This window comes from Pagrus pagrus, assembly GCF_965226575.1.
Source record: "Pagrus pagrus genome assembly, chromosome: 18".
In the NCBI taxonomy this organism is placed as follows: Eukaryota; Metazoa; Chordata; class Actinopteri; order Spariformes; family Sparidae; genus Pagrus; species Pagrus pagrus.
In genome coordinates, this window is record NC_140202.1 from 17,866,675 (window position 1) to 17,881,156 (window position 14,482).

The 14,482-nt window shown below is 42.0% G+C and overlaps 1 protein-coding gene across 5 annotated transcripts; it reads right to left on the reverse strand.

The window, feature by feature from the left end:
- Nucleotides 1–940: 940 nt before the first annotated feature.
- kdm1a (lysine (K)-specific demethylase 1a) lies at nucleotides 941–14,427 on the reverse strand. 5 transcript variants are annotated; one of them, XM_084381424.1, is made up of 22 exons: nucleotides 14,341–14,410; nucleotides 13,540–13,576; nucleotides 12,630–12,920; nucleotides 12,138–12,306; nucleotides 11,751–11,884; nucleotides 11,575–11,653; nucleotides 11,371–11,463; nucleotides 11,157–11,263; nucleotides 10,870–10,951; nucleotides 10,527–10,621; nucleotides 9,534–9,551; nucleotides 9,010–9,152; nucleotides 8,791–8,881; nucleotides 7,544–7,678; nucleotides 6,183–6,256; nucleotides 5,199–5,310; nucleotides 4,919–5,051; nucleotides 4,627–4,814; nucleotides 3,623–3,737; nucleotides 3,075–3,202; nucleotides 2,335–2,481; nucleotides 941–1,992 (listed from the first exon to the last, which is right to left on the reverse strand). In XM_084381424.1, exons 2-22 carry the CDS (start codon nucleotides 13,567–13,569, stop codon nucleotides 1,792–1,794), a joined length of 2,565 nt encoding a protein of 854 aa, XP_084237550.1. In that variant the 5' UTR covers nucleotides 13,570–13,576; nucleotides 14,341–14,410; the 3' UTR covers nucleotides 941–1,791. The 5 variants fall into 5 exon arrangements, with proteins under 5 accessions (XP_084237550.1, XP_084237549.1, XP_084237548.1 ...); XM_084381423.1 differs by having other exon boundaries at nucleotides 11,751–11,878; nucleotides 13,525–13,576; nucleotides 14,341–14,383; XM_084381422.1 differs by having other exon boundaries at nucleotides 12,138–12,303; nucleotides 13,525–13,576; nucleotides 14,341–14,381.
- Nucleotides 14,428–14,482: the final 55 nt, after the last annotated feature.

The following is a 14,482-nucleotide window of genomic DNA, read 5'->3' on the forward strand; positions in this document are numbered from 1 at the left end:
GTGTTGTAGGAAGTACCCAAAAGTCATACTTGAATAAAAGGAAAGGCTTCTGGAGATTTGGATTACCCTCAGAGGAGCTGACTGAATCTTTGGTGACTATAATTCCTGGATTCATCTCACATTTGATTATTATGGATGATGTTCAAAACACATAACAGCATGTGGGAGGTGTTTGTACCCGTGTAAGTGTACATTCCACCCCACACCTATGAATCACATGAGATGTGCCGGGGCATGTGCTGTGGTCTCTCATCCAAAGGATTTTTATAGCCAGCTATTTGACTTTCTGTGTCTCTGCCTCTCTATCAAGTAATCAGTCGATGTGGGCTTGAGGCTATTATGAAAAATAACCTCACCAGTCAACAGTAACACACTGCTCTGAGCTCTATGGTTTACCAGGAAGGTGAAAATACCCGAGTGCCGCAGTCCAAAAACCCCAGCCCAAATTACTGTTGTTACATCAAACATCTCCTTTGGTCACGATAATAATAACCACATCTCTGGGGGAAAACAAGGCCTGTGACGCTCAAAAGTGCATGGAAACAGAGGGGCACAGAGCCCTGAAATACAAGCTCCGCAAAAAAGCTCATAGCTCATGGTTGACCATTTTAATCTCCCCCCTCATTCATCAGATCCCCCACTATGTGGAGCTGCTGCCAGGGACCCTCAGCTCTCCCTCACACACACACGGTACCACAGAGCCTGGGAAGCAGCTAGACCTGCAATGAAGGAGGGTCACTGGAGGGTCAGTGCAGTAGCAGCCATGTTAGTTCTGCACATGCATGTCCAACAAGAGAAGTGCACATCTGTAGGTGGTAGCAGGACAGGAAGCACTTTGTTCTGTGTTAGGAATCAGTCTACATTGCCTATTATCTTATAATCATTGTCTGCATAAACACATTCAGCCTTGTTTAACTGTTAAGAAACAAACCGATAAAGGTACAATTCTTTTTTTTTTAATAACGAAACAATTGACAATATATAAAAAAAAGCATGTGATGGCAATCATAATAAAATACTTAAACTGCTATGGAAACAAAAACATTCAAAATTCTTTCAACATATCTGTCATATTAGCTTTTGATACAAACTATTTTCACTAAACTCTGCAACCTAAATGGTAGAAAGTAAATTTAGGAGGCATACAGCTACAGTACACAGCAAATGTTTTAAGACAACCAAGACGAGGCCTCTGGAACGACACCAGAGCGATGTCTTTTGCTTAGATAAGCAGAACAGTTTTAGTGGACTGAGTCTGTGCTACTGCGTTGGTCATCTGTCTTATATGTTATCTAGGCTGTGTGTACATTTAGTATTTAGACAGGGACACATAAATACATGGTGGGTTTTGCAAAACATGCTCCATGTGGAATTGAAAGCACTGGATGAGTACCAAACGTAATGCAATTCTTCTGGTTTTAAGACTGGAAAATCACATATTTATAAAGTTGTATAAGAGTTATTACATTAGTATGTAACAATACTGGGATTTAATCCATATTCTTAACTGAGTCTTTGTAGTAGAATACATGTGTCTCCATGTTTTACTATCACGAACATCCTGAAATTAAATTCCAGTTAAGGAATTTCACATTGTATGTAAAGCCACAAAATAAATCCTCAAAGTATCATTTTTTGAGTTAAGCCAAAGATGCTTAGTTGTGTGTGGGACTTCCACGACCTTTCACACACAGAAATATCGACAACTTATGAGTAAACTTTCGTATTTTCTCAAGAAATGCTGTAGTTGGTGTGAGAGTCCAGTGTTGGCAGGAACTGGGAGAGGCCATTTCAGACGCTGGGGGTGGGCTGGGCCTGCTGAGGGTTGCTGGCAGCTGTGGGAGTGGCTTGTCGGGGCAGCGTGTACATGGCACCCAGGAACTGATCTGCAATGCGTCCGGCCTCGCGGAGCCCGCTGAGCAGGGCGCCGTGGACCGTAGCGGGGTAATTCCTGATTGTGTGCTCCCCGGAGAAGAAGAGACGAGGGACGGGCTGTAAAGAGAGACCACATTCAGTTCGATGTTGGATTGTCCCAGCATGAGGAGGAATTAAAAGAAAATAGGGGATTGATGAGAGGGGGAAAAAAAAAAGTGTGGTAGTAAACTGCCAGAGCTCATCAGGCAACGCATAAATATGACTTGTTCAGATCAATCAGCATGCCAACATCAAAACAGCCAAAAGAACATCTGAGTGGGGAATAAACTGCTCTGCTTTGGTTTGGTTAAATATTGTGGTCAGGGCTGGGATGCCTTCTCTCCCTCGCTTTCTCACACACTTACACACAGACACACATATCAACTCAACACTCAGGGTTCTAACGGTTTGTGGGCTTACCTGTGAGGCTCCCGGTATAGCAGGGCCAGGTGTGATGGGCTGTGCCATGAGGTCGTAGTCGTTCCCCGAAGAGCCTGCTGCGACGTATGAGTAGGAGCCCCGTGCCCAGGGGTCTGCACGCCAACGTGTGACCACAGTTTCCTTTGGCTGCCATGACAACAAACAACAACACATAGTTTTGAGGAGTTTCCATGATGACATTGGAGGGACCTGTAAACAGCTGGATGGCAAACAGCTTCAACGCTGGCCTCCATGCATATGATTTTATCCCATTTGAAACCATAAGCAAATGATTTATAACGATGGGTGGTTTGGATACGACTCCGCTTATGAGTGCCTTTCACATGTGCTCGCTGTGTAAAGTTGTGCTTGGTTATGGGGGTCGACTCAGGAACGTTGGACATTCCACTTAAAGTAGTGGAAAAACCAGAGAAACTTCTAATGATGGAGCTTAAAAATATAACCCACCAGTCCACTAGTTTTATGTTAACAACAAATTGAAGTTGTAGGCAAACAAAACTTCCAGCTGTGTTAAATTACTTGGACATTATGTTTGAAAAGAATACAGAAGTTAGTGTGTGGACTTCAGTTAAAGCAGCACACGCCGATTTAAAAAAAATGTTGGGACAAAATGTGACAATTTGCTAATCCTTTTAGACATATACACAGCGTCCCACAGCTTTTGGAGCCGATGTTGTGCTCCAAATGAAAGGTCAACGACCAAAGAGAGAGTCATGTACCTGTGGAACGGCGCTGCTTCCAAATATTCCTTTGAGAATGGCCAGGCAGCGTCCGACAATCACGTCATCGCTGATGTTCTCCATGATGCCAGCAGCCTCACCAGCCATCAGAGCGAGTAGGATCGGGGCTGGGAAGAGAGAAGGCAACATTTGTTACAGAGATTAGAGAAGCGAAGGGCACAAATGATCAGTGAATATATTTCAGTGCCACATCACTTTGCATCAAATCATCTACAACAGGGCTGCCCAAAGGGGGGCGGGCATAAGGTCTAATGTGGTCTGCCAGATGTTTGTAGTGAAAACAATAAAAATGTAATAAATCAATTGTAATAATCACTACTGGTTTATGTTTTGTGAGATGAAAATGCTCTTTAAATAAATAGGATACATACTTATTCATAATCTGAGCACAGCAATAATACAATACAGTACATGTCTGCTTTTTAGCCCGTGTCCCACCATTAACTTTCAGTTTTGGCTCTCCAAGGGAAAAAGTTTGGACAACCCTGATCTACAATAACAGAAACTAAAAGGGGATCTCTTGTCACCTTTATAGAGGTTCCAGAAGAGGAAGAGTTCGCCCCGACTTGCTGTGGTGGAGCCGACATGACCGAACAGGTTGACGCTGGGATCCCAGAACACGCGGTCGAAGCACAACACCACCTTCAGACAGGGAGGAGCACAAAATACAAACAGTCACACAACAATCAAAGTGCTTATTTTAACCCAAAGCTCAATTGCCTGTGAAGTACAAGGCAGGCTCAGCACATTTACTTCTGCGAACGTGTGAATGGCAGAGCGCCCTCTGCTGGAGGTTCAGCATTAGTAGCAGCTCAGGTTGCATAATAATGCAGTATTCTTCTCTGTGCTGCAGTAGAATTAGGAGATAAACTACTCTGCTGCGGATGATGCTCAGCTACAGAGAGTGGTGGCTGGTGGGTCAGGAGTGACGCAGAATGAGTACTCTGATCGGATTACTAACAGAGGGGAAAAAGCATCTTTCATTCGCACGCCACCAGGATCTGACTGCCGCTGCTGTCCTATACATAGCAAAATCATTGGCCTGGCTATCCCCTTGATCCCACTCACAATCCTACATCTTAGTCCTGATATAAACCAGGATAAAACAATATCACCAGGGCAGTTTAGATGAGAGAGGGAATCCCTTGTCGTCTGAGCTCATTAAAAATACATATTCGTGATCTATCTGGGGAAAAACTACAGGAAGGAGGAAAGGGAAATGTTCATGCAGGATGCGGCTGACTTGGACAATGATTTATGAACCTGCAAGGAACAGAAACAAACTCTGAATACTCATGATTTTTTTCCTCTCTAAGGAGCAAAATCATACATCCTATTAACTACATGTCCTTAGTTTGGAGATATGTTTGTCTTAAAACACAAAAAAGCATGACAGCAACTTGATATCGACGGATATCTAAATTCAAGTATTAAAAAAAAGTGTATTGGTAGCTTTTTATATCAAACATGTTCAGGTTTGGTGAACTGGTTAAGGATAGGACAGAAGAATGTGCTTTATTAGAAGTACAACCTTGTTGAGGTTACCGAAGCCCATCCTCTGTATGGCAGACGTCTTCCACTCAGGCAGCGGGGGAACAAACTGCACAGCGGGGGGCTGCTGCTTCAGCACACCCAGAGGCAGGGTGCACAGCACAGCATCACACTTGTAGATGAATGTCTGGGTCGTGGAGCGAGTGTTGACAGCTATCACCTCACAGCCTGGAGAATGAACAGACGAGTTACTGATCGGCACATTTTTAAATCCATGATTATGAAATCCATAGTCAAACTTGTGACCTCACACACACGGCCCGTGCACATACCAGAGGCTGTGTATCGGACCTGCCGCACGGCTGTGTTTAGTTTGATGTCCAAGCCTTCAGCCAGGGCCACAGGAACACAAGAGTAACCGTTCCTTACGGTCAGGTGGCTGCCAGTGAACTCAAAATCATCATCCTGTGGAGATATGAATAACCGGTTATCCCAGAAGACAATGAACTGAGCAGAAGTGTCTTATAGTAGACTAGTAATAACTTATTACGCACATGGGATTGTTGTGAGGACTGCACGGTTATGACTTTCTAAGTGGGTACATGTATATACCTGATCCCAATGCTTGAGAGAAAGGGTGGAGAGAGGCGTAGCGTTGGCAAACTCCAAGTTGGCAAAGTGCCAGTCGAGGATCTGCCGATCCCTGGATGACAGGTAAACATCACTGTGGGAAAGAAGGGGAAGCGAAGAGACGAGGTGATGTATACTGACAGCTATTCACACATCACAGGGACAGGTTTACTCATGCACAAGCTGAAAAAGCTGAACGCCAACTGATGTCAAAGTAATTATACATAATTGAACACATTTAAGTGAAAACTAAAAAATAACCAGATTGTCATAGTACATACACGAGTAAACAGTTGTTGCTAAGGACTGCAGGGCTCCAACAAGCAATGACATTAAGCACATTCTTGGCCTGGATAGCTCCTGCAGTGCTTAATGGCCGTGTTGGTTCACGAATATATTGCAGACATTTCGGAAATTGCTTAATGTGTATGTAAACAGGTTCAAGTTATAATTAGTTTTTAGAGTGCCACTGAATTGTCCTCAACATCCCAAGTGGTATACGTGCTTGCTGGGAGCTCAGAGATGTACAAAACAGTACCTCTGTGAAATATTAGAGATATTTCTATAGGAATGCTTTATTTTGCTTATTTTAAAGTCAACAAGAACTGTACTGCTTTGTTATTGATAGGGCTGCATTCCACACCCTGGGATGATTTTGCCTTAGCTTCTCAAATATACAAGTTTTAATGATGGGAAGTATGACCAAAATTACATTATGTTTTAACTGGACCATTGTTTCACAATAAATAACAATGTGATAAAAATAGAGTGTGGTTTTACCATTTAACATAAGAATGTTTGCACTCTAAGAAAACATGGGTGAACATTGAGACAAGCTGGCCACAAAATCTTCAACGTCCTCTCTACTGGTTTACATACAGCGAGCTGTTTAGATAATATGACACTATATAGGAAGAAGGTGAAGCAGTCGAGGTGATTGTACTGAAACTTCAGTAGGATAATTACCTGGGTGGATTGGCCTCCAGCTCCTGCAGCTTCTCCTCCAGTTTGACCTGCATCTCCACCAACTCATCATACTCCTACACAAGAATAAAGACAGCAAGGAGATGCATACACATGTTAATTTCATCCATCCATTATATTTCTACTGGGTAAAAAAAACTAATGAACTTTAAAGTAATGAGATATAATTGTTTTGTTACACTTTTGGCATATTAGGGAGATGGTGATGTCTTTAGTTGAGCATGTGTTTCATTTCATATCCATGTGTGCTCAAGGTACACACCCAGAGGGTTTCTTTCAGGTTATGTAGAAAGGACAAGCAGTCTTGACAGAGGGCTGACTCAACCTGTTCATCAGTTCACCACAATAGAACCAACTCTGACAGCAGCTGAGAGTCTGGTAATACCACCTACAATGCCAGGCCCCAGGACACAGCTACACTGAGTCAAACGTCCTAATGACGCCCTGAAGCTAGCAGGCTGACCTGGGAAAATACTAAAATGGAAAGAAAACCGGAAAATATCCTGACACAGCCATCCCCTCACAGGCTTTAAAATCTTGTTATATGGTGTAGTCATGCATGTAATGAACACACACACACTCTTAAATGCTCATTCTGTCTCGCTTAACTGTGTGTGTACATCCGCAGACATAAAGACAGTCAGACCGTGATTCAAGGCCTTGAAGTGGTTTCTCAGACGGCGGATGGGCAGCAGACAAATCCAGTTCAGACACCAGCTGTGTTTAAACCAACTGAAACCTCCTTCTAAAGTACACACATAGCAGTAGTGGAGGTGATTTATCTGGACCAAAAATAAAACAGCAGCACTCGCTCTAATAATACATCCTACTGAGGCATTAAACCACTTAAACACAGGCCTGTCTGGTTTACTTGGATAGCACGGCATTAAAAATTCTGTGAGGCATCCACCCTGACCCAGTAGTCCAGGAAATATGCATTTCACATGCTATTACTGCCGCTTTATAAAACTGTTACATGGATGATCTTTGGCTGTTGTCAATAATAATAATATTGCTTCTACATTGTTTAAATTAGGAGCCAACACTGGAAACACAGACGATATTTAACACACACACACACACCTCCACAAACACAGTTGGAAACAGTTAGCTTTTAACTGCTTTGACTGAAGTAGCCTGATTTCTGTTTGATCCAAGAGATCTGAGGAGGTAATCAAAGTGTCACACTGGAATCTCTTCTGGATAACAACCAGTCAAGATAACAGCCTGTAAATATCTGTAGGAAGTGTAAGGAGATGTAAGAGCTCTACTGCAACTTTCTTCTTCAGCTTTTTGGTGATGACAGTTCTTTCTGCTTTTTCTGAAACAGTGTTTGAGCTCACTTTGCACAGTGCGGTGAGGTCACGGTGCTTGCTCTTCACCAGGAACTCAGCTGTGATATCTCTGGGTGGTTTGACCTCACTGGCCTCTTTATACTGCTGATGGAGCTCCTTCACTCGCTCCTTAGTGCTCACCATCTAAAAAGGTACAACAAAAAGGGAGAGGGAGAGTGAGACCGGCATGAGATGATGGTGGATGAAAGGAAAGAAATGAGGAAGCAATTAGTAAAGAATTGCTTCTTCAAAGGAAGAATTTTAAGATTGAACAATGATTATGTTGTTTAAGTGGCCTCTGAAGAACAAACAGGTTTTAGTGCTTTACTAAGAGTCAGCTGCGTCTCTGCCTTTCCTGCTTAAATTTTTGTAGATCATCCTGAAATTGTAACAGCTAGTGTTTTTGTCTTTTTTGATGTTGAATGTATGATTTCCGGTCACTCGTTTTTCTACCTATATGACAAAAAAAGGGGAAAATAAACATTTCTTTACTGCGCTCAAAGGTTTCCCTTCAACCCTGTTTAAATAAATCTAAAATAAAAATCATAATAGCTAGAACATTCGTTCTGTTTGCACTTTTATGTGATAAAGTCATTACTTTACGTTATGTGCAGTGCAAGACATGGTGAAAATGTGTGGTGGCACAGTGAAGTGGTGCCAGAGGAGAAGAGAAGCAGGTTGACTTTTATAAAACAGTTTCGGTAAGTTTACCAGTCATTATGTTGTGATGACCAACACAGCCTTTTACAATTATGATAATTTGAATACTTTGAACAATGTTTATGGTTACGTGAATTACATAGCTTTTAGCTTAGCTCAGCTTGTACAGATTTTAGGGATACAAGCATGTTAAGATACATCACAATAACCACAAAAAGTGCAGGCACTGGTGGACCTTTATATTGCAGGTTAAGTAATTTAGAGGAATTGTTCATCATTTTAGGATAAACACTTATTTGCTTTCTTTCACAAAGTTAGAGCTGCTCATCCACGCTGATACAATGCTAGTGTGTGTGCGAAATACAAAGCTCGTTTCTGTTGTACAGTAACTAATAAGATATAACATGGTAATTAGAGACTCTTAAAAAGCTGCTGGTAGACCAGGCCAGCAGTTTCCCCCTTCAAATTAAGCTTTCAGACAAAAGAGTTGTATTTACCATCTCACTGTTGTTGCTGGCAAAATAGAAATTGAGATGTATTTTTTCAATTTTACCAGATTTTTCAAGTTAAATCTTGTGGGCTGTGGGGATTCATACCTTGTTGAGAAGATCCCTCAGCTCTTCTTGAGTCTTTACAATCTTCTTCCAGTGTTCTATCTGCTCGTCTTTCACATGCTTCTCCTGCAGCCTGCACACACAGACACAAGATTAGGATTAGACTGCATCTGTATACATCTCTTCTTTGAGTACACATGTGCAGGACACATCTGTCACCACTGCCCATGTGTGAGCTTGTGTAATGTACACCACACTCACTGTATGACCACCTCCAGGGCCTGTCCCAGAGAAACAGGTTTGTTGTTGAGGAAGTTAAAGTCCAGCTGGTGGCTGAGGTAGGAGGTGGCCTCCAGCAATCTGTTGAACTCTTGCTCCACCATCTCATCCTTTTCTTTTGGCACCTGGACACACACACACACAGAAATACTGGACCATCAGTCACAATACTGACAGTGATTATGGAATCTATAGAAAAACAGGCAAAGCATGCCAGACACAACTAAAGCTTAAGACACAAGACATATTATAAATGGTAAGATTCACAAACTTTTACACAACTGTCCTTCATCTTAAGAAAGAAAACCTCTTGATGTTGTTATGGTTGATGATTGGATTGTAATGTGTCCTGTTCTATAAGATGAAGGTTTAACATGAGCAGCTGTCTCTCTTTATCTCCTACATGGATGGTGAATGGTGAGTTACACAAAGTAGAATTTAAAAAGCTGAAAAGGTGGTTCAGAAATACATTAAGGGAAGTATTAAATAAATAAACCAATACATACACTTGTGCACCTTTCACCCTTTAGAAGTTCACCAAAAGATGAACATGGAAGGGATTGAGCAGACGAGAGGGGGAGAGAGAGAGAACATATTAAGTAAACACAACTTTAACCTCAAACAGGTTTGCACAAAAGTAAAACATGTACATTTAATTTGCCTTTTCCTGCGGAAGAGGAAACCAGTTACACATGACGTGGATGCTTCAGGAGCCCTGCTGGCTCGTCTTGACTTCAGTGGAAGTGCCCTGAACGTGAACCTAAACATCCTACTACTGTTGCTGCCACTTGACCGACAGAACAAAAATGAGAGGGAAAAACAATGTTTATTTTGAGTCTAATTACATTAGGCTAGATCTGTTTTCTGGTCTGCTCGATTCTGAATGGAACTGGGAGCTGTTGTTGATGACACGCAAGGGTAAGCAGTTAAATGAATCTGCCGTTCATTGTGTTTTTGTGGCTCGTGGAGAGCCAGATCCCTGCCTCAGGACAACAACAGGCTTAAAGCTGAGCTATAAACACAGACATGGAGCACTTCTGTGCCAGGAGGGAACTCTTGTGCATCCATAAACATCTTCTGTTAAAGGAAGTAAACAACACAAGGTCCTGGTTTCAAAAATGTAATTGGCATGCACATACCTAACGCCCTGATGGAGGGTTACTCTTGAGGTCCGCTGTTTCTAAGGGAATTTAACCTCATGCATTGCTAAAAATGTTAGTATGACTGAAGCAGGCAGATTTTTTTTTTACACATGCATGCCCATGCTGCCATTAGCCTACAGCCTTCCTTCAATTAATTTCTTGGTTTTATGAGAAAACCTGGGATTGTTGCAAATAATAATCAACAGGAAATTAAGCAAATAGTAAATATTTATTCAGTCATAACATGTCTCAGGATTCTGCTTGTTTATATTAGAATAGTCTGAGAAGCTTGGCTATGGCAGGATTATGGACAAGAGACCACTCAGTTTACTGATTAATACATTTCATTATACTCACAGCCTGGCCATTGGCTTCATACAGTGGACACTTCTGTTTGATCTTGGCCAACTCCATGTTGACCTGCTTACTGATGACAGCCATGGGGTTCCCTCCTGAACAAGTACACACACACAGAATTGCTGAGGACATGGCGTAACATGGACAACACCACCCTCTACAGGTAGATGTTAGTTACTGTAAAATATCTCTCATATGCTAATGAAATCAGCTGATGTAATATTAGTGTGGAATGAATATGTAAACACTTGCACCCCAATAGCACATGATTAAACACTAGAGGTTTACAAGATGCTCTGACTGACTTCACTATTCATATAAAAACTCTGGATTTGTATCTTACCCAGGCCTGTCACCACCATGGCTCCCAGATCAGCAACATAGTTGCCCTTCCTAAATGTGGCCACTCTGCCTCCAACACGGTCCTGCATGGAACAAATAAGTTAACATTTCCTACGGTACAATGGTGAAATTATTGCAATTATTAATGAATGAAAATACAAAAAGTAAGATGAGTTTAGGTCGCTTGATTGGTTGTCATATAAACTCTTAGAAAACATATGTATACCATATTATGCAAATTGTACACCTGAAACAACAGAATAATAAGAGACTCTATTGGCGACCTACCCTGGCCTCCAATACTGTAACATCCATCCCAAAGCTCTGAAGCTGCCTGGCTGCAGCGAGGCCAGACACACCTCCACCGATGACTATAACCTTCCCTGTCTTCTTGGCTGCAACAACAAGCAGGGATTCATCAACTGTGTATTATTATTCTCCTTTTAGGAGAATTTTAACAGCAATTGTTATTTTACCAGAGCAAAGAAAGAAGTGAACTCACTGGGCAATGGCTTGACCCTCTTGTAAATGCCAAAGTTAATGAGACCATGCCTTTCTAAGTAGCTGTGTATCCTGTGGACCAGCACAGCATCACCTAAAAAGAGAACAAAAGCACATAAAGTCTCAACCTGTATGACTGCAGTCTTCTTTAAAAAGCAAGAAAGGATTAAAATGTAAAAACATTTTTTTTTTTACAAAATCTTACTGTTGTATGGAGCTTCAAGCTGCTGTGCTGTGGTCTCAAAGGTCAGCTGGATCTTCGGGTTGTCCAGCCACAGTTGGAGCTGGATGAGGTTGATATGAATTAATATACAAGATGTTTAAATCTATGAAACAACAGTCTGTTTTAACACAAAGCAGTGGGTTCACATCGGCACTTACCGTACGATTTCGGATGTAGAGGAAGACCTTCTGAGTCTGCTGGGGACCGCTGATGATGTCAGGGAAGCAGGCGGCCTCCTGGGATGTCATACGGTCATGGGGAAGACGGCTCTGGAAAGCTGCTCCTTCTACACCTAGGAAATACAATTACATATCACTATTCTCCTAACAGCACTGACCATTATTTTAAGATCTATTTAAGACTAAGTGCAATAAGTTCTTATTGAAAGTGAACACGGGGTAAACGATCACACTGTGATCTATGCAATCTTGCATAAAGTAAAGCTTGGGTTTGTAATTATGATGAGCAATTTTACTTTATTTCCTAAACAAAAACATCAGTATGATGTGACTGCTTTGATATACTGCATTAAGTTTCAGACTCACCAGATGGTTCCTCTGGTTCACTGTCATTCTCTTCCTCTACTGGTGGAGGTGGTGGTGGGATGACCTGCTTCCTCTCTTTCTCTGCCTTGGCGTTCCTCTCCTCCTCAGAGTAATATTCGTCTTCCGACAGATTGGCCAGGCTTTCGTCCATCTCGCGGTACTCCACCTGCAACGGTTGGCACAATAAAAGCATCATTAAAACCAGCATCGCGAATGCAGATTTGTTGGTGTGCTCCCACATCACTTGAAACTGCCAAACCCTTTCTGGGGGTTAATTACTCTTGTTTGGAATTTCCTGTGGGCCAGTGAGAACCCGTCTGTGAATCACAGATGCAGAACAATATTACACGTAAATTTTAAATGATGACACGTATTGATTCTTAAATCAAACAAATGGTCATAAAATATAGTGACATTCATCACTCAATATTTTTGGCAGCATCCTCCCCTCCCTGAGCATACAGGGAGGGTGGAGAACCCTAAAATGTTTACTTTTGCTCGCTTGCGACGACTCGTTCTGCGAACTTCTGCAGAGTCTTGGTCTACCCCACCAGGGCCTGGGTGGGGCATAGGGGCTCCCCCAGGTTCCCCACTAGGGGACGACCTTTCTTTCTTTTTTGCATCCATTGGACCTGCAGCTGAGGCTGAGGGACCCGTCTGCGCATCAGAAACCGGGGCCCTATCACCTCCTGCTGCTCCCGCAGAAGATGAAGAGGAGGAGGAAGAGGAGCCAGCATCTGACTTCTTGCTAGACAGCATCATGGAGGATGTTGGAGGCCTCTCCTGAACAAAAGGGGGGTATGGAAATTAGATGAAACCCATCACAATAATACATACAACAGCCCAAGACACAATAACTTTTTTTGTGAAATGGTTGAAATTTGAATTTTCAAAATAGTATAACCAATGAAAGAAGATACAAAATATTCCTGAAAGAAACAATGAAAATGATGAAGTGTGGGTTGTGTACGCAGAAAAACAAAACACGAAACCAATCAAACAAAATAAAATGTTGGTGCCCTGTGTTATAGCCCTTAGCGGCATTCTCAATTAAGGATATCACACAAATTTGTTAGAAAATTATAGCCTATAACAGTTAAAATCTAAAACCTACAAGGCCATGTCAAATAACTAGTTTGCTCGCTTGCTTGTGTGTTTAAAAAAAAACAAAAAAAAACTAACTTCTTCAAACATTCACTTTAAACCCCTCTGTCAACTGGTCACTTTGCTGCTGGGGGCAGTGAATGCACCTGCAACAACCACCAAGTGCTTTCGGGCTTTGGGAGATGCTTCACCCACAAATATCACATCTATATCACTAGATGATTTAAGTAACTGTGCATGAATGTCATGGTTTATGAAATGAGGGCTCCATGGTTAGAGTAACCTTGTCTTGTTTTACCCATTTCTCCGTGCACCTGGTAATATCCATTCAAACACTAAGAAATGAAGACAGAACCAGAAATATGGTTACGATCAGGACCAACTGAACAATAAATGTTGGCCTTTCACATTATATCAACTGAGATTTAGCTAAACATTTTGAAAAACCTGTTGGCAAATACAGTGAAGCTCATTTACAGACTTAGCTAGCCGAGTTAGCCAAGTGGAAAGACCGACTCGAGTGAACCTGAGAAGGCTGAACGTGTTCCCGTATGAACCCTGGTGCTTGATTAATTTATTTGGAAAGAACAGCCGTTACTCCAAAACCTTTATTGTGCCCCGACCTCTAGTAGATCCTCGATTGCCATCCAGACCAAATGGACCACCGTTAGCTAGCAAATTGACTGCAAAGCTAGCAACGGACTAGCGTGGCTATCAATGTTAGCTTGCGTTAGCTAACTATAGCTTTGTTCTAGACAACGACTAGCATCTAGCACACATTAATATAAAATAATATTCCTTTTATAGCATTGCAACATAAGCTGTACTGCAAATATAGATTCAAAAATGAACTCCCTTTCAAATGTATCATACAAGACCATGCTACGTTCGCTAACGCAGCTAACAATGAGACCTAGCTAGCAACAACAGTGGCACAGCAGCAGGTGCGAGTGGAAAAGAAAGCGCCGGCTTCGGTTGAAAGAGGGTCTTAACTGATCAGCTGACGGTTAATTTTCTGAGACAAACGTCCCCACATCAGGGAGCATGTTTTGGGGAATAAAGGTAAGCATTAGATATTAAAAAAATATGTTAATATTACCTCTCAATCCTCCGAAGATGTCAACACAAAGACGGCACAGTAGCAGGTCTCCTTTCAATGAACCCTTTCCTGATTGGTTGATCGAAAGTGTTACCCAACAACACACAGCGAAACGATTGGTCAAAAGAAGTGTCAATCCGAA